Source organism: Lonchura striata, chromosome 12 (genome assembly GCF_050655825.1).
Source record: "Lonchura striata isolate lonStrDom1 chromosome 12, ASM5065582v1, whole genome shotgun sequence".
Lineage (NCBI taxonomy): Eukaryota > Metazoa > Chordata > Aves > Passeriformes > Estrildidae > Lonchura > Lonchura striata.
Genome location: NC_140714.1, coordinates 10,968,785 through 10,987,303, shown reverse-complemented (window position 1 = coordinate 10,987,303; position 18,519 = coordinate 10,968,785). Strand labels below are relative to the sequence as shown.

At 52.5% G+C, this 18,519-nt stretch overlaps 1 protein-coding gene across 2 annotated transcripts in view; it reads left to right on the top strand.

Moving 5' to 3' along the window:
- Positions 1–18,519, top strand: part of PLXNA1 (plexin A1) — a 114,124-nt gene that overhangs the window by 51,881 nt on the left and 43,724 nt on the right. For both annotated transcript variants that reach the window (XM_085590498.1, XM_021532004.4), the window contains exons 6-10: positions 305–428; positions 2,529–2,682; positions 3,308–3,407; positions 12,166–12,280; positions 16,845–17,045. In XM_085590498.1, the coding sequence (XP_085446624.1) occupies positions 305–428; positions 2,529–2,682; positions 3,308–3,407; positions 12,166–12,280; positions 16,845–17,045 (694 nt within the window). The remainder of the gene's footprint in view (positions 1–304; positions 429–2,528; positions 2,683–3,307; positions 3,408–12,165; positions 12,281–16,844; positions 17,046–18,519) is intronic.

Here is an 18,519-nt window from a genome sequence, read left to right as displayed (position 1 = left end):
GATGCCCAGGCTGTGCTTAGGAGCCTCCATGCATGGTGAAGCTGCTGCCAGAGCTTGCTCATCCTGCCCATGGTCTCCTGGGTTTAGCATTCTTGTGCCAATAAGAATACAAATACAAATAACTGAATACAAAATACTCCTGAAGTTTCAGGGGACAGCAGAGCTCTGGTACTGGCCTCGGTCATCCGAGGTCCCTGTCTGGGCATCATTTCCATGCCAGAGGGTCTGTTTGCCATGGTGCCAGCCCAAAGCCCTGCAGAACCCCAAGGGATCCTCCTCACCATGGTGCTTTCCTCCCCCGCAGCTGCTCCCGCAAGGACCGGTGCGAGCGGGCGGACAAGCCGCAGCGCTTCGCCTCGGAGCTGCGGCAGTGCGTGCAGCTCACCGTGCAGCCCAAGAACATCTCAGTCACCATGTCCGAGGTCCCGGTAAGACACCTCTGCTCCCTCACACTCCTCCTGCCACCTCCTGACCCTCTGGAGGCAAAGGCTGCAGAGGAGGCAATTAAAAATAACTGATGACTGGACGATGAATAGGGAAAAAGAGGAAGAGAGATCTGAGACGAAGCAGAGCAAAGTGCAAGGCAGTGATGAGGGCAGGCCATTGGCTCCATCTTGATGGAGATAGTAAACCAGTTGATGATTATTCAGAAATGACATAACTGAGCAATAAATATTTCTCCATAATGACAGCACACCCATCAAAAATGCTATTCGTAGGCCAGCGATCTAGCTCCAGTTCAATAGCCTGTCTCTGACTCCAGCCTGCAGTAGATATTTTGGGATGAGACTTTGATGCTTAACTTGCTGCTCTCTCTCTGTGCAAGCAGAAAGGATGAGGCACTTCCCTGAAGTATTTTTCAGGCCATTAGCACCATGAAGAGAATAAGAAACAGCATATACTAGTAATACACTGCCAGGCCTAGATATCTGGCACTCAGGAATCCTAAAGGAGTTGGCCAAGGAGTTCTGTGGCCTGGGGATGTATGTTATAACATGACTTTGTAATAAATAACCGAATGTTGAGAAAAGCCCCAGAAACAGAAAAGGTGCTCATTTTTTTTCTCAGATGCATAAAGGACCAAATAGCCAGAGACTGCTTAGTTTTACTTCAGAATTAGAAGAAGAAAAAGAACAAGTGCAGAATACACCTTATAATGATTTAAGGATGGGAATATAATTTATGCCAGTCAAAGTGGGTTTGTGTCTGACAAACCCCATTTTGCTCTTTGGTGAATTTATGACTTGAATTAGAAGAGAGACTGTGGGGATGTGATGTCTTTAGGCTCCTACAAGGCTTTTCACTTGGTACAACACAACGTTCTGATTAAAAATTAGCATTATACAATATTGATAAAGCACATGTTAAGTGGATTAAGAACTGGCTCCGTGACAGATCTCAAAAAGTTTTCATCAGAGGGGAATTGTACTGGATGGAAACAGTTTGGAAAGCACTTCTGTGGGGGTAGATGTTCTTTGGTAATGTGGAGATGAACGTGGTATGGCTGCAGATGGGACCTGCTGGGACTGGAGGGTGGTATGGGTGAAATTCCTCAGAGCAGCTGGGTTTGAGTGGGGCTGTTTATCAGAGAAATTGGGGTTTGGTATTGCCCAGTCTAAAGTTAACCATGGATGGAAGTTCACCTACTGTCCTGGAAAGTGGTGCTGGGGCTGAGCCCTCGCTGCAGACTCTTGATGCTCCTGGATGAAGCCAGGAGCTGGGCAGTATTTTCACTCCTGGGGTAATTGTCTCCATACTGATGGCAGGATGCTGCACAGAGGTCTGGGGTGGATGACACGAGGATGCTCTGCTTGGGCTGGAGTGCAGCTGTCAAAGGGAGGGGCTGAAAAGCTCCCGTAAACATCATGTAAATGAGTTGAAGGCTGGAGAAAATGCCTTGCAGTGAGAGACTTCCAGAGCTCAATCTGCTTAGCTTATCAAAAAGAAGATTAAGAGGTGACTTGATTACAGAGTATAAGTGCCTTTACAAGGAGCAAATATCAGGGACTAAAGGGCTTTTTAATCTATCAACGAAAAGCATAACAAGAACTAATGGCTGGAAGCTGTGAAAAATTCAAATTAGAAATAAGGCAAGCGTTTTGTAAAGTGAGAACTGCTGACCCTGGGGATGACTTTGTGAAGGAAGAGGTGCATTCTTCCCCTCCTCACCTCTGCTGGAGTGGGTGCCTTTCTGCCTTTCTGTGCAAGATACTTCAGTCTTAATGCTGTTCTTGGTCTCTGTAGAGAGCTGAGGCATAATGGCTTGTGGTGTGCCAAGGGCAGAGGACAGAGGCTGTGAGTCATTCCAGCTCTTAACTCATTTAAACCTGTGCTCCTTGCTTGAGCAGGAAGGTGCATGGATGGAGCTCCCTTGCAAAAGCCCAGAGCAGGTCTCCTCACCATGTGTGGGTGGCAGAGGAAGACTTGCACCCCCTGGCCTTTTCTGTTGGCTAGACTTACACACGGCAGACACAGAGGAGCCTATTTTCCTATTTCTCTGTGTTGATGCTCTTGCCTCTCCTCCCTAGCTGGTCCTGCAGGCCTGGAATGTCCCAGACCTCTCGGCAGGAGTCAACTGCTCCTTTGAAGACTTCACCGAGTCAGAGAGCCGCATTGAGGATGGGAAGATCTACTGCAGCTCTCCTTCTGCCAAGGATGTCATCCCCATCACCAGGGGCCGCGGTGAGCTTGTGCCCCAGGCTGGAAGAAAGCCTGAGACAAATGTCCCACGTGTTACCCCACAGGCAGAGGTAGAGGAGGACAGTCCTCCCGTGACAGTGATCCCAGTCTTGGGATCTGAACCCCACTTGGGTTCTCGGGATATAGGAGGCTGGTGTTTTTGTCTCCTCCAAGCTATGGACACAGCTGCTTTGATGCAGCCTGTGGCAGTGGGCTTGGAACTAGATAATCCTTAAGGTCCCTTCCAACCCAATCCATTTTGTGATTTTATTTGCTGACACTATTTCCATCTGTGAACCATTCCTGGGCAGATGTGGCCATGGGATCTAGGACATTCTCCTGACCCCAAAACTATTAAACACCCCTTCAGTACTATGCCCCAGTCTCCATGCCAGCAGGCTGTGTTTAGCTGTAGGGGCTCAGAGCTGTACTTAGGCTCTGCTGGCCTCTGAGGTGTCTGAATGGGTGTGGATGAACCCTTTTTATTGCCACGCTTGGAGGATTTTGTTAATTAACTGGACTGAGTGGTGATGCTCAGCTCCCTCCAGCCCCTCACAAGCCTTGCACTTAATGTTGGGCCAAGCACTGTGTCCTTTCTGATGCCTTTCTTTGCCTGGGTCTCTTGCAGGGGACAAGCGAGTGGTGAAGCTCTACCTGAAATCCAAGGAGACAGGGAAGAAATTTGCCTCTGTGGATTTTGTTTTCTACAACTGCAGCGTCCATCAGTCGTAAGTGGCCTGGACTTTGTGGGAGGGCTCCAGGAAAAGACTGGTGGGATGGTGTGAGACTGGGAGAGAGTTCTCAGCTTTGTGGGTGCTGATGTTGCAAGAGGAAAGGGCATTTGAGTACAGTGGTTTTTACAGTGAGAAACCACCTCCTTTTGCCTGTGTAAACTGGGACAGTGACCAGAGAACCCACAGGTGGTTTGGGTGTGTGGGAACATGTAGCGTCAGGCTAGAACCTCACATAAAAACAGGGCTTTGGGTTTGGCAAAACTTTGGAAGAAAAAGCGAGTTTACTGCACTGCAGACCTTAGAAATCAATCCATGTGACCAAAAACGCCAAGCATCTTGTTATTCCTGGAAACAGTTAATAGGAGTGACTTGGCAATGCAAAAGGAGAAGCCTGTGCTTTCCTGCCACGGTACCTGCTTTCCAGGCTTGCTGTGGAGAGGGAGCTGGAAAGTTACAGCAACATGGGATGGAACATGCCACATGTCCTGGGGCGTTTACCCAAGAATTTCCTAACTGGAAGTAATTGTGAATTTGCTTTTTTGTCAGGCTGCTGTGAAATCTACTCCTGTAAGGGTTTTTAGACAGCTTGAGATATGCATTTGATAAAATAGAGGAGGTGTGGATTATTGATGTGCTGTCTAAGCAAGGTGTTTAAAGTCTCAAACCACAACTCCTGCTGAGAAGCTGCAGACAGTGTTCTCGAGCAGTGGGGGATGACTGTGTGGTAGGACCGGCAGAGCTGATGCTGGGGTGTGTTTGGGCAAAGAATTTGGAGCTCAAAAATGCAAGAAATTTCATTTCTCTGCCAGAAACCTCCCATGGATGGTGGTGCTCTGGCTGATCAGTAATTATAGAGAAGCAAATGCCAAGTGATCTCTTTTGGATGTCTTCTTGCAAAGTGTTGAGCCTGGCTTGGGGGAAGTTCACTCCTCCAAAGCCTGTTCAGAGTTTCCACTTTGATCAGGGAAGAGCAGGTGAGGTGCAGGTGTTCTGGCTGGGAACCCACCCGCAGTGAGCTCCAGGAGGGATGTGTCAGAGGAGAGCCCCTGCAAAGTTTCTGCATCACAGGGATTCCTTCCCTCCTGCTCTTTGCACAGGGAACAGGGCTCCTCCTGGGAGCACTGTGCCAGTGAGGGAGGAGAGACTTTGCAAACTTGACTTTCTCCCTCACCTTGACTCTGAGATGAGCTTTGTCTCCCTTCACGTCCTGTGGTTTCAATAACATTAGCTCAGCTTTGGCTCGGGCTGGCTGCATGTCAGTATTTTGCAAATCAAAAAGCAGATATGACTTTTATTTTTGTAAATGAAAGAAAGATGACTTTTAAGTACAAATGGCATCAGATTTGGTCCAATCAGTGGTCCGGCGGGAAGAGGTGATGAGGGAATTGGCATTTTATTTTATGTGCCTGACACAGGAGGGGAAAAAACCCCTACCCCCCTGAAACAAACCTGCAACAAAGAGCCTGACTGATTTATTACTGCGTTGATGTTTAATTTTGGATGCATTATTTAAAAAGGCTAATTATGGATGCATTAATATTTATGGCCCCAGCTGAAGCTGATAGAAAAGCCCATGTTCTAAGCTGGTGAACATTATTATTTTTTTGACATCAAGAGTTTTAGGGTTTGGAGGTAGTTTTAACTATGTGACCTGCAGTCGAATCGTAGCCAAAGAGCATGACAATTCCTCCTGGGATGATGCAATACTTTTAAATACCATTTGCAGACAGGCGTCTTTAATGGATCTCTCTGGAGTTAATAGCCTTTCAGATCCAGGTTTCATATTTTGTGGAGGAAAATCTATACGTCAGCCTGATAAATTCTGTATTAGGAACAATGTGCTTTTCCATGAGGCTAATGTTTTTCCTGTGGAGATCTCTGATCACTGTGTGTTATGTTTTCTTTTTATATTTGGACGGCTTTGCTTAGGTTGGAAGGCAGAGTTCTGCATGTTGAATCATTTCTCAGCTGAAGACAAAATGTTTGAGTGAGATTTTTCAGATGGTTGTGGGGAGATGGGAGGCTAGTAAGGCAGCTCTTTGCTGATGTCAGCTGGGGTAGCTCCAAAGGAAACCAATGCAGCTCCACCATGTGCGTGGGGGAGAGTCTGACCCTTCTTATTTTCAGCAGACATCTGGAAAGGCATCAGCAAAATGCAGGCTGTGGGGCTGATCCTGCTGCTGCGTGAGCATCCTGGCTCTCTTATTTCCCACCACCTTGGCAGGTCTTCTTCCCATGCATTTTCAAGGGCTGCTGAAGCCTGCCTGGCCAAGGGAGGGGTTACAGAAGGGAAGATGCATCTGATCACTTCTACAGGAGAGGAGGGTACAGAGGGGGTTGCGCTGCCTGTATGTTTGGCTGTGATGTTCTGAGCAGAGGGGGTGCCTTCCAGGTAGAGCCCCAACGCTGTCCCATCTGTTAATGCAGGGCTTTGTGCCTGTGTTATCGAACTGTTCTCATCACAGACCAGCATCAGTGGGTCCTGGGATACTTTGTGCAGGGTCCCTGGGAGCCCTGGTCTGGAATTTGCATCCTCTCTGGGGCTTCATTCCTTTCCAGGAGTTACCTGGGAAGCTTGTGGAGGTCCCAGCTTTATGTACTCAGGGTTCCTGAGGGCCCTGGCATGTGTTTGCAGGCAGTGGTGCCTTTTGGGGATTCTGCTCCTAAAGGCCTGGGCATTGGGCAGGGGATGCTTCTGGCTGAGCTGTGGGGTATGGATTTAACAGGGGACTGGAAGCCAAGGGTTTGATGCAGGGAAATGGGGCCCTTGCAGAGGGGGATGTGCGTGGATGAGGGAGTAGATGAGCCCACAGGCTTGTCTGCAGCTCCTGGGGACAGGCTGTGGTTCCTGCAGTGGAGAATGAGATGCAAACCCCCGAGCAGGGCCAGGGTGGATTCCCGTGGGGGTTTCCGATGGGACACCGATCAAGTGCAGGCATTTAAAGGCCGCTCGGCACCTTTGATCGTGTAATGAGTCAGCCCCAGTCCAGCGCGTGCACAGGCAGATGTTGAGGTCGTCTTTGTCAGAGTTAAACGCCTTCTTCAAAGCATTTGTGGGGAAATGAGTCCCCTTTTAAGATAAAGATGTAACACCAGGCTCCCTGCCTGCCTCTGGCAGAGCTTGCTGGCGGGGTGGGGGAGTAGGGAATCCTCACAGAAAGCTAGTGAGCAATTCCAGGGAATAGAGAGATGTATTTATTTCTTCCCGCTGTTTCCATGTTGCCTTGCTGGATTTCTCTTCTGGAAACTCTGTTTCATAAATCCTGTTGTGGTTTGGCTTTTTGGAGTGTGTGGCTGTGGGAAGGGAGCTGGCAAGTAGAGTGGGATGGGGAAGAAGAAGATGAGAGCCTTTGGTGCTTCCTTCAATTCTGTGGGCAGGTTTTGCAGAGCTGCTGGTTTTTCAAGCACCAACGTGCTCAGCTCATCACCAGCATGTCCTGCCACTGCAATGTGGAAGCAAAAATCCAGGTGTAGCTCAGGGAAAGGGGGAGAATCATATCAGCAAGTCTGATTCCAGGAGGGAATCCAAGCATCCTGGAAACCTGGATGTGGTCATCATGACGAGGAGGTGGTCATGATGCTACCAGCCTCATTGTTGTGCCTCAGTGTAGTGACAGGTGTGACACCCATGTCCCATCAGCTGCAGGGTGCTGAATTTCTCTGACACTAGGGCAAGGGCAGACATGCCAAATGGCTCTAACTCCTCCAGGCTGGAAAGATGTGACTCTGCTGTGTCTCAGTCCCACAGGTCAGGCTTTCCCTATAAGCCTTCATTAAGTAAATGAGATTTTAATGCATGTCCCAAGGGCTGGGAGCAGCAGGATTGTGCTGGTAAGGCAGGGCAGGGCTGTTCTGGTGGCTGAGGCACCCATTGGCACCCTTGTGCCACTGGGCTCCTCTCTGCAGCCTTTCTTTCTGCCCACACATGGCGTGGCTGCTTCTCCGTTGGCCCACTGTTGCTCGTTTCCAGATGCTTACAGATGCTTTCTCTTTAAAGGCATGGACAGATGGCTGCAAGAAGTTGAGTGAGTGTATCTGAGTCTTTGTGGCTGAGTGGCATGGTGGTAACAGATCCCTGTGTGTTCCTGAGCTGGTGCAGGTGGAAAATCCTGTAGGATGTCCCCAGAGACAGCTCAGGATAACCTGGTTTACATCATGTATGTTGTGAATGAGGAGGACTGCTACAGCCTGGTCTTATGCTTCAGTAAAGGGAGGCAGCTGAGTATCTTTCAAGAGTATTATCTTAAAACCCAGGGCATGATTCTGCTTCCTCCAGTGTGATGGTGGATGCTCTGAACCACCCTGTAAGGACCTTGGCAAAAGCTGGCAGGGATGGAAAAGAATTGGGTTGGTGTGAAAGGAAAGGCAGAAATGGATTGAGATTGGCAGGGATGGAAGGAGGCGAGAGCTGACTCCCACCCCACACCTTTCCTGGGCACCAGTGAGGAAGCTGCCTGTGGGGCTGGGGGGACATTGAGTGTCAGGTTCCACTGCTCTTCAGGATTTCCCCTTCTCCCTAGGGTAGAGAGATGGATATAAAGCCCAAAGCACTGCAGTTCAGCCCCTCAGCCCTGACAGCTGCTGCTCCAGATGCAGGCTGTGCTGGAGCTGAGTATTCACTAAGGATGCATCTTCCTGCCAAGAGGAGATCTGAGGAACAGTCAGGGGGCTCGCAGGCGGCTGTGCTGTGCCTGTACAGATGCTGTTTTCATCAACACTGTGTTTATAATTTCCCTTCTTAATGGACCTCCCCTGCTCTGCTCCTGGTGCCATTCAACTTCCCCCTGTTCCTCCTCCCTGCCCTTCACTCCATGTCCTTCCTTCCTTCAGGGACGTGCTGTGCCATAGAAATAGCCTCGGTGTCTGTGTGTGTGTGCCCGCAGCGCTCACACCTCCTGGCCCGCGCCTGTTTGCTGCTCAGCCTTATCTTGCTCCTGTGGATGCTGGTTTTGTTTTCTGCCCCTGCTGTTCCGTGTGATGAAGAGCTTTGGGCACGTGGCATCGTGGCACACCTGGGGCTGGCAATGCAGGAAGGAGAGCGAGTGAGGAGTCTGGATCCAGCACTGCTGGCTCTCCACACTTCCCATCAGCTACAGCTTTGCTTTGGGTCATGTGTGGAGACAGCTGGAACCTCTCCATGGTCACTGAAGGTGCCTGCACACTCAGGGAGGAGTCAGTTCCTGAAGCTGCTCCTGGGTCTGGGCTGATCCTGCAGTGATGCTTTTGGCTCTGTACCCACCCTGGTCTTTGCTGTCCTTCTGCCCTATCTGCACCTCTGCTTCTCTGCAACCCCTTCCCTAGCATGGCATTACCAAGTTTGGAATAATTTATGAAGTGGAGGGGAGTTTTTGGCCCAGCTGTGGGGTGAGATTTTGGGGCTGTGAGGAGGCTCTGGCTTTGACCCTGGGGCACTCAAAGTTGAGCAGAGCTGCATTGTTGCCTGCAAGGATGCCTGCCCTGGCTGGGGGAGGTTTCAGGCCAGCAGTGAGCCTGGACTTGTTTTGGGATGGGGCACGTGGCACAGAGTGACCCTGAAGTGCTGCTCTGAGGCTGGTGCCACACCACTCTCACCAGGTCAACAGTGGCAAGGAGGGCACTGCCAGTGGGTCTGGCCCCGTTTCCCTGCTTGCCTGGGCTTCATCCCACCGGCCCCTGGCAGGGCTGGGGAGGAGGCAGATGGGGGACAAGCTGTGGGTCCATATCAGTGCTGCACCCCCACCATCAGTTTCCTGCCTCACTGGGCTTCTTGCTCTCCTGGCACGCTCTGGGGAGGCGGAACACTTCAACACATGAAGGAGAGCCTCCCTCTAATTACCAGGAGTGATGAAAGCCTCTTAGGCAAGAAGTGATGAGGGAAGAGTGCCTGACCGTGGGAAGGAGAGAGACGGCACAGATGGCATCACGCTGCCGAGCAGCCTGCTCCCGTGCCAGGAGCAGCCACATGGCACACGGACACACTGGGACACAGCCCCAGCCGGGCTGCCCAGCCTGACCAGCAGCCAGGGATCCCTGCCTCAGCTCCTGGGCAGCCTTGCAGGGTGCTGTGGTGGTCAAACAGCCGTGCTGAGGCCAGCAGGACCGAGGCAGGCTGTCGACAGTGTTTCACCATGTTAGTGGCACCCAGGTGCTGACTTACTCACCACTTTGACCTGGGCTGGCTCTAAATGCAGCAGAAATGCTGCAGAGCGAGGTGTGTGTGGTGAGTGCTCTCACAGTGGCATTTGATGTCCTTGTGGCAGAAGGGAGAGTGTGGAAACCATCGCTGAGGATGGGGCTTTAGGAATGGCTCAGTTAAGTTAGAGCAACTGGGAGAGCCAAAGTAGGAAAGGGAAACCGTGCACCTCAGTGTGTACTTGGAGGATAACCTGAGATCCTTTGGCAAGGGGAGACCAGGACACCAGCTGGGACCTCTAATATGGCAAAGGAGATCCTCAGGTGAGGAGGGTCTTGAAATAGCCAAGATTTGGCTTTGATCCTGAAGAACTGCGAGTGGAGCTGCAGCTGTTGGGGCTGGGGTGCCCAGGGCAGGGCTGCATCAGGAACTTCACCCAGATGCTTTGAGATGCCTTGTGTGGTGGTGAAAAGGACTGGGGAGTCCCTTTGCAGATCCTGAAGGACCTGGTGACTGGAAAAATCTTTTCTTTGGAGGATGGTGGGGGCGATTCTTGGGAGCTTGTGCCCCAGCATGTGGCTTGTGGCTGCTTGTGCTTCTCTCTTATGTGACCTCTCTGGGGCTGAGCTACTCCTGTGAGGATTAATCTGTATGTTCCCTGTCCTGCCCCTCCATATCCTGGATTTATCTGTCCATTGGTCCTGCCTGAGCCCTTAGCAGGAGGGCAGGACTGTCCTTTGCCTTTGTTTGTGTTCCCTATTTCCCCCACCCTCTGCACCTCCCTCTATCAAAGCAACCAGAGATAGGAGGCTGGGGCTCTGCTTTTAAGTTGAATCTCTGCAGCTGAAATAAAATTGCATATATTTGCATAAGGAGCATCTCAATTAGCATATTTGTGGGTAAAGCTAAAAGGGCTGTTCATTTGGAAGTGAAAATGTGAGCGAAACATGGAAATGACTTCCAGCCCCCTTTGCAAGCAGCTTAATTAAATATTTCCTTAGTGTGTGTGCATGGATTTGGGAAGCTCTGGCTGTATATGTAATGGTGTGTGAAACCCCAGGGCAGGCGGGGAGACCTAGTCCTGCAAAGCCTTGGGTGTGTCTTTGCACCCTGTGGCCCCCTCAGGTCCCCACACCTCCAAAGTGACAATTCTGCTGGAGGGCAAGGGATTTGGCATGCCAGGCTCTGCCACCAAGGATATCTTCTCCAGGAAGATTGTCTTTCAGCTGCCTCACAGGGTGATGCTGTGTTTTCCTGTCGTTTCCCAGGGGTAGAGGCAGAGAGGTAGCTGTGATTAGGAGGAGGATTGGGCTGGGCAGGGCTGTCTGCCTCCTGCCAGAGCTGTGTTCAGGGAAAGAGCCTGTCTTTGTTTAAATATAATTGCTTTGGGCCTGATCCTTTTGATGCTCAGATCGGTGAGGAGCAGGTATGAGCCTTCTAAGGTGAAAACTAGTGCTGCTGCTTTTTTCTTTTATTCTTTTTCTCTTTTTTTTTCATTTTTTTTTTGAAGCCAGGATGATTATTTTTGCTGCCTTTTAGCCTATGTCTCAGCAGCTCTCCCATCTCCTCCTTGGGAGAGCAGCTTGGGCTGCACAGACATGCCTGGTGCAGACCCGCCCTGTGAAGGCTCGTGTTCTAAATGTGGGACCTGTCTGCTATGCCCCCCCAGACAGCATGGCAGGGGGGGCTCAGCCCCTTCCCTCCTCAGGACTGAAACCCCCAAAACCTCCCTCCAACTGTGGGATGCAAACAGAGGTGCCTGGGAGGGGGTTAGTGAGGGTAGCTGACCAGGTTGTCGAGGTGCCACTCCTGTGAATGGCTCTGGGACTCTGTGTGTCCCCTCCTGCTCTGGGGAGAGCCATCAGATCCTTGGGGCTGGTTTCATTGCTAGGAGGATTGGAAAGCAGAGCATGGGGCATCCTTGGGTCCTGAACACACGCCCAGAAAAGATGGGGAGAGGGGAGCAGGAGTGATCCCTGTGCACAAAGAGCCCTGGGAGGAGGCTGGGGGGGAGATGGAAGCGTCTGGGGCTGAGGAGGGGTGGAAGGCACAGGCACAACGCACACGCGGCTGAGCTGGGCTGGGCTGGGAGGGTGAGGGAGGGGGTCACACACAACCTATTGTGAGTGCCTGAAAGGCCCTACAGTCCCGAAATGTTAATCTGACCCAACCTTTCACCAGTTATAATTTTCCTCTCAATGAGCATGCATTAATCTGGCCCTTTCTCCCCTGTTCCCCTGTGGTGCAGAGCCCTTGTTCTGCTGCCTCTTACTAAAATCGCCTTTCAGTGAACCCAAATAAAGCTCCCAAAGTCTGGAGCTCAGCTCCTGCTGGAGTGGGGCAGTCAGGGTCAGCCTGCCAAGAGGAAGAGGGAACGTGGCCTCTTCAGCTGGGACACAAATCCTGCAGTGCCTGAAAGACCATATCCCCCCACCCTGCTATGGGCAAAGCCTGTGAGCTCAGGTTGTGCAGGCATCTCCCTCCCAGTGCGTGGCCTGTGCCCTGTGGATAAAGGATCCTTTCCACCCCGAGGTACAGGATCACCTAGGCAATGCTGTCCTGCTGAAGCATCCCAAGAAATGTCCCCGTGGACTCTGCCTTGATGGTGCCCTAACACTGCCCACTTCTCTCCCTCTGCAGCTGCCTGTCCTGTGTGAATGGCTCCTTCCCCTGCCACTGGTGCAAGTACCGCCACATCTGCACCCACAACGCTGCTGACTGCTCTTTCCTGGAGGGACGTGTCAAGCTCTCTGAGGTAAGACAGTGTGAAATTGCTCCCTTCGCCTGTTCTGGTCCTGTCAGGGTCCCCTGCCCTCTGGGGAAGGGCTTAGAAGAAGGCAAACTCAGTCAGAAAACCATTCCCACTGCCTCTCCTGAGGTGCTGGGACTACCTGAGGAGCAGTGAGGGAGGAAAGGGAAATGTTGGTGGAACTGTGGGCTTGCTGGTGGGGAGAGGCAGCTTGGGAAGTCGGCTGAAGCCCGGAGCACTTTAGGCTGAATGAAAGGAAAAACAAAGGCAGAATCGCTAAAGCATTTTCCTTTGATGTTTGTGAAGGAGCAAGCTCGAACTGTCATTGCAGAACAACTTGTTTTTGGAGAGGGGAAGGTTGAAATCTGTAAAACAAACTGTTTTGCTGCACCTCGTGCCTTCTTCATCTCAACTGCTTTGCTAAGGAACATGTTCTTTTGTGGGGGGTTCATCCTGTGCAGCATCCATGCCACCCACTGGGGAAAGCTGCCTTTGGCAGGGTGTTTGCAGGACATCCTGCTGTCCCCAGCCTGTGGTGGCATCACTGGCTGCTTGGCTTGGGTATGGAGGTCTGGCAAGCTTCTGCTGCCTCTACAGTAAATGCTGATTTGGATCCTGAAGGGAGAGTTATGTGAAGGAAACTGTCCCTGTTCTGGAAGGGGGGTCCAGTTAACTTAAATGGGTTTCCCACTGACTTTATATGGCCCCAGTGGGAAGGGTCCTGCTGCCTCCAGAGGAATTGACTAACCTGAGAAAGTTGGAAAAAGCTGTTTTCTCCTAGCTTGTGCTGTGAAGAAATCCAGTGAGCAAGCAACCTGCCTATCTCAGGCACCCCAGAAGCCTGCTCCTGAGGTCACACTTCCAGCCAGCCCTGGCATTGCTTCTGCAAATACAACACGTGGTGTTCAGACCTCTGGAACACAGCAGTTCTCATCTGCCCATTACCCTCACTGAGGCCATGGGATCTGCCCCCATCCCTGCCAGGTGAACCCCAAAGCATCTGGCTGTCCCCACAGTGGTGGTGCCCTTGGGAGTGTGCAGCTCTCCCACGCCCTGCCTGCTCAGGAGCGTGTGTCCCTCCCCAGTGTGAGCAGGGTGTCCCCCAGCAGACCTTTTGGCCACACTGGGAAATGGACCAGTGCCTGGTTTGAGGTTTGGATTGCCTGGCTCAGCCTGTTTGCACATTGGTGTGGGCTCAGCAGTTCCCAGCAAGGATGGTGAGGCACCCTCAGAGCAGCTGCAACTGTGGGCTCTGTGACCCAACTGGGATGAGACATCCTGTCCCCATCCCTGGCCATCCTGGTCCCCAGCAGGGTGATGTGGTGGGTGTGGGGGCTTGGTGCCAGTCCCATGGCACCACCAGACAAGTTAATGGTAGACATCCGGCCCCATCCTCTCTGCAGGAAGGTTATTTTAAGCAGGATTTGGTCTCTGTGTGTTGGCTGAAGTGAGGTGGGCACTGGTCAGGAAATGCAGGGACAGAGGGTAACTGTCTCTGCTCCTTCCCATGGGTAGTTCACCACAATTTCCTGAGTGGGAGAGTGGTTGTTTTGTAGGAAAACAGAGTGATCCATGGCACTGTGTCCTGGGCATGCCAGGAATGCTTTTCTGTATTTCTGGGGGTGTCAGAGCTGGAATGGGCATGGGTAGGAGCCACGACTCACACAAATGTGCCTGGAAACGGTGACAGCAGTCAGGATGTCCCTGTCCTCTGGCTGTGGTGGCTTGAAAGCCTGGGCTCTGGGGATTCCCCTCCTCTGTGGCTTTGCTGGGAGGGTGCAGGGCTGGGGAAGAGGTGATGAAGCAGCACAGGCTGCTGTTCATTTTTTTCCACTTGTGGTGTGCAGTGGTGGGCAAAGGGTGGTCAGTGATGGACTTTGGAGCATCCCATCCCACAAGGCTGCTCTTCTGAGACAGCCCCTGCTGATGCAGAGCTGCAGTGGATGGGGAAAGGCTCCTGGACTGTGGGGAACAAGTGTGTTGGCTCAGATTAGGTAGGTTCAGCTTGCATTTGTTCTTCATTCCCCATCAGTGGGAATGGCTGAGGACTTTGTGAAGGAACCTCAAATTTGGGGTCAGGCCCAGTCCCAGACTGCCTTCATCCTATCTCTGCTGATGCACAGCCTTGCAGCTGGAGCTGGCAGCTGCCAGAGAAACCCAAATGGCAGCATTTGCAGTGTCATTCTAAAGCTCTTACCTCTCCAGACAAACCTGGACTTCCAAGTCATGTTCTCATCCAGCTAGAAAAATGGTTTTAATGGAGAAAATTCTGAGTTGTGTGATGTTTGGGGCCTTGCTTTCTGCTTATCTCACGCCTTCATAGCTGCCTCCTCCTGGGGCTTGGGGCTCTGCTGGGAGGGGCTATTCTTGGCAGGACACAGAGCTCTGTGGGCTGTGCAGTGTTCCCAAGGGATGGAAGTGCTGGGCAATGCCAGACCGAGTTGTGTCAGTGGTTGGACTTGCTCATAGGGGAAATGAGTTGTCCTTGTACCCCCACCCCTCCGGGCACCCTGGGCGCCCACCAGCGCCAGGTGCTTCCTGTTTGGGCACAGGCTGACATTTTTGCTGGATGAGACACTTCTGCTGGCAGATGTGGAGCGTGTGACATCATGGGGGGATCACTCAAACTGCAAATGAGCAGAATGAGCCCCCTGCCTGTGTGGGGAGAGGGACACACCTGCCTGCTGTGCTCCCTGGGCATGCCTGCAAACAGTCTTGGTGAGCCCAGCCTGGGGGGCGTGGACTTACCCACCACCCCAGCTGGGCTGCAGCAATAATTACTGAAAAAGGAGGAGATGGAAGTGTTGGAGAGCGAGCCAGGAGTTTACACCTGCCAAGTTTGAATTTGTCTCGTGGGGAAGGCTTGTGCCATCCATGGGGGCCCCCTGCAATGTGGAGATCAAGCAGGCAGGGGCTGCTTCCTCTGACAGCATTTTGAAGCTGGGAACTGGTGGGGGAAAACCACCATGCAGTTATGGGGACACTCCATGGAAATGGCAATGGGCATGAGGTGTTTCCTCACTGTGAGTTGAGCTGATTCTGGAAGTGGGGGGAAACTGAAGCCCCACTTTGCTGGGTGGCATCTGTGATATGGAGCAGGGAGGTGGCAGAGCAGTGCCCAGCATCCCCAGACTGCCCCAGCCCTGTTGCCATCTCTGGTTTGGGGCTAACACTACTGTTCCTCTCGGCTTTTATTTTTTAGTGTGTTTTGGAGGTAAATAGTTTCTCCCCTTGAAAATTGTGCTTTTGGGGAATACAGACTTGTGAAAAACAGAAAACCCAAAGAGTAAAAGTGGTTGGGTTTTTCTGTTAAGATTCACTAAATGAAACAATTTCTTTTTCTTTTCTCTGCATTGTTTGAAAGTTAATTAATCACACCGGCTGAGATAAAGCCTGGCACTTTGCAAGGTTCAGCCTGGCTTGCTGCAGGATGGCAGGAGGCAGCTGGGCAGCCTTGGTCACACGTGGCTGCTGGTGGCCTTGGGGCAGGGCTGCCCCTGCAGCCGCACTGTGGCCATCGGAAGCTTTGTGAGAGCAGTGGAGCGGCTGCATCCACTGCATTTCTGTTTCTAAAGCAGCTCACATGTCATTTCCTCTTGATGTAATTTCAAGCCAACACTCCCAGGAGTAGCTGCCATAGGTGTGAGACCTCTGCCCGGCTCAGCAAAGTTGGTGTGGGATTGCATCAGGCTGTTGTTGCAGAAGTGTTGCCCGCCAGGGCTGCAGAGCTGTTTTGCTACCTGAGCTCATTTATTTTTGCTCCCTCCTGCTCCCCTGTGCTTTGTACACAAGAGTCACCAGCTCCCCTGGAGCAGCTGGGAGCCCATGGCTATTAAAATTGGAGTGCTTTGCCCTTCCAATGCCTCCTTCCCCAGGGGCTGGCAGGGAGGTGCTTTCCCCTCCAGCTCAGACTCAGGAGCATCCCCTGGCTGCAATCACTTGCTGCTGGGCAGCCTGCAGTTGGGCTGGGTGGGGTGGTACTGCTTTGAGCTGGTGCAAATAGGAGCAGCAGCAGCAAAATTTGCTGCAGAGCAGGTTCTTTGCCACACTCCAGGAGCACATTGCTGTATCAAAGAGAGAAAAGTCTCTTCTGTCTGCTTATGAAGCAAGGGGGATGGAGGCTGTAAGGGAAACAGAGGGCTGAGCAGGTAGCTTGACAATGCACAGTCCAGTGGACATTGACTCTGAAACCTGCTGGTTGCAATGATGGCATTGAAATCCATATTGTTACCAGTCGGCCCAAATACGTGTTGCTGTTGCAGTGTTAGGTTACAGATTCCAGAGATGGATCCTCTCCCACCTAAATCAACCTGAGCTGTAGAAAACACTCTACTGCTCTGCCACCAGATTCCTTTCCTGTGCTCTTCTTTCCTGTCTTCAGGGCTTTGGGCAGAACAGGCATAGGATGCTGGTTTGGGGCTGCTGCACATGAGGATTTTCTCAAGCATGTGCTCAGGTGGTGTTTTTGCAGTGGATTGCCAAGCCTGCCAGCCAGGAGACGGTCACAGGGGTGCTGGGGGAGGCTGTACATTATTCCCATCTCATCATCTGCTTCTTTTTCCCCTTGCAGGATTGCCCTCAGATCCTGCCTTCCACCCAGATCTACATCCCTGTGGGTGTGGTGAAACCCATCACCCTGACGGCCAAGAACCTGCCCCAGCCGCAGTCCGGGCAGCGCAACTACGAGTGCATCTTCCACATCCCCGGCAGCACCACGCGCGTCACCGCCCTGCGCTTCAACAGCACCAGCATCCAGTGCCAGAACACCTCGGTGAGTGCCACAGGAGCCCTGTCTGTGGGCTGCTCCTTCCTGCCTGCCCCAGGACCACCCCAGCTTGTTGCATGGCAGTTTTGCTCTCTGGTGGCAGGTCACAGGGTTTCTGTTGCCTGTGGGGTGCGAGGTGGGCTCCCAGCCACCACCCCCTGCTGCGCTGGGAGGCTGCTTGGGGTTGTTCCAGATAGGATCAGTGCTGAAGCCACCAGGCTTTAGGGAGCATTTCCAAGGAAATTGGGTTTGCAAAGCTGAAGAAAGTTGCCTGGACTGGAGCTAGATGGGCTCGGATGTGCTGGAGCCCCCCCAACACCAAGCTGTCCCATTTTACAGGCAGGAAGGAGGTAACACCTCTGTGTCCCATTGCACACGTGGAGCCCTCCACATACAGCTGTGCCTGCCAGCCCTGCAAGCACTTCCCCTCCTCCCCTGCAGCCTCTGTCCATCCCTGACTCTATCCCTGATCTGACCAGCAGCTGCCTCCTTCCCCTGCCTGCCTGCCAGGAGATCCCATGCTCCCTGCATCGCTCCCTGCCTCTGTGTCCTTGCCCCTGCAGCCCTGTCACCTCAGCTCTCTCTTGCAGGTGTCTCTGCCTTCTCTGTCCTGGGTGAGCTGTGTGTGTGCCTCTCACTGAGCACTAGGCCCATGAACAAAGCCACTCTGGGTGCTAATAGCCCCACTGGGAGCTGCCATTGCTCAGTGCCTCAGCTGCCTGCTGTGCTCTACACCGACCTGCCCTCATCCAAATGCAGCCAGCCTCTCCCTTTGCTCTCCCGTTTAATCCTTTTAAAATTTGTTTTTCATCTCTCATACTGTGAAAGCTCATTTGCAGCCTAACACCAGTGCTGATCCCTGCTCTCTTTGGTGGCACAAGTGACATTTAGAAGCCACTGAAGATGAGCACTGGCTCCCTCTCTCCTCCAGTGATCCCAGGGCTAGAGAGCCTTTGGACAGGAGGAGGGAGCATCCTGAGCCATTGCCTCCTGTCCTGGGGGGATGCTGTGCAGCCAGTCCAGCCTCCTGCCAGGTCTCCTCTGCCTGGAGCTGGCAGCTGTCTCCTGCCCAGTTCTGTGGTGTGAGGTTTGGCTGAGTTCATTCCGAAGCAGTCCGGGACATGTGTGCTGCAGGATGCTCCTGTAGGGAAGAGCTGTGGCTGCACAGTGCTGAGAGCAGCAGCCTGATGGCTCCTGTGGGGTGCTGGGGAGAGATGCCTGTGCCTTTGCAGAGATGGAGCTTGCTGAGAGGCTCTGAACCATGTGGACTCATTTCTCCCCAGTATGTTTCAGCTTGTCAGGCAGGGGGGACAGTCTGAAGCACAATGCATTCCCTGTTTCCCAGGGGATGCCGTGGCTGCCAGGGTTGCATGGCCTCTGCAGCTCTTCTCCAGAGGGACAGGACAGCTGTAACCAGTGCCTCTTCATGGGCTGACAGTGGTGGATGTTTGACCTGGAAACTGTCAGGGATGCTGTTAAA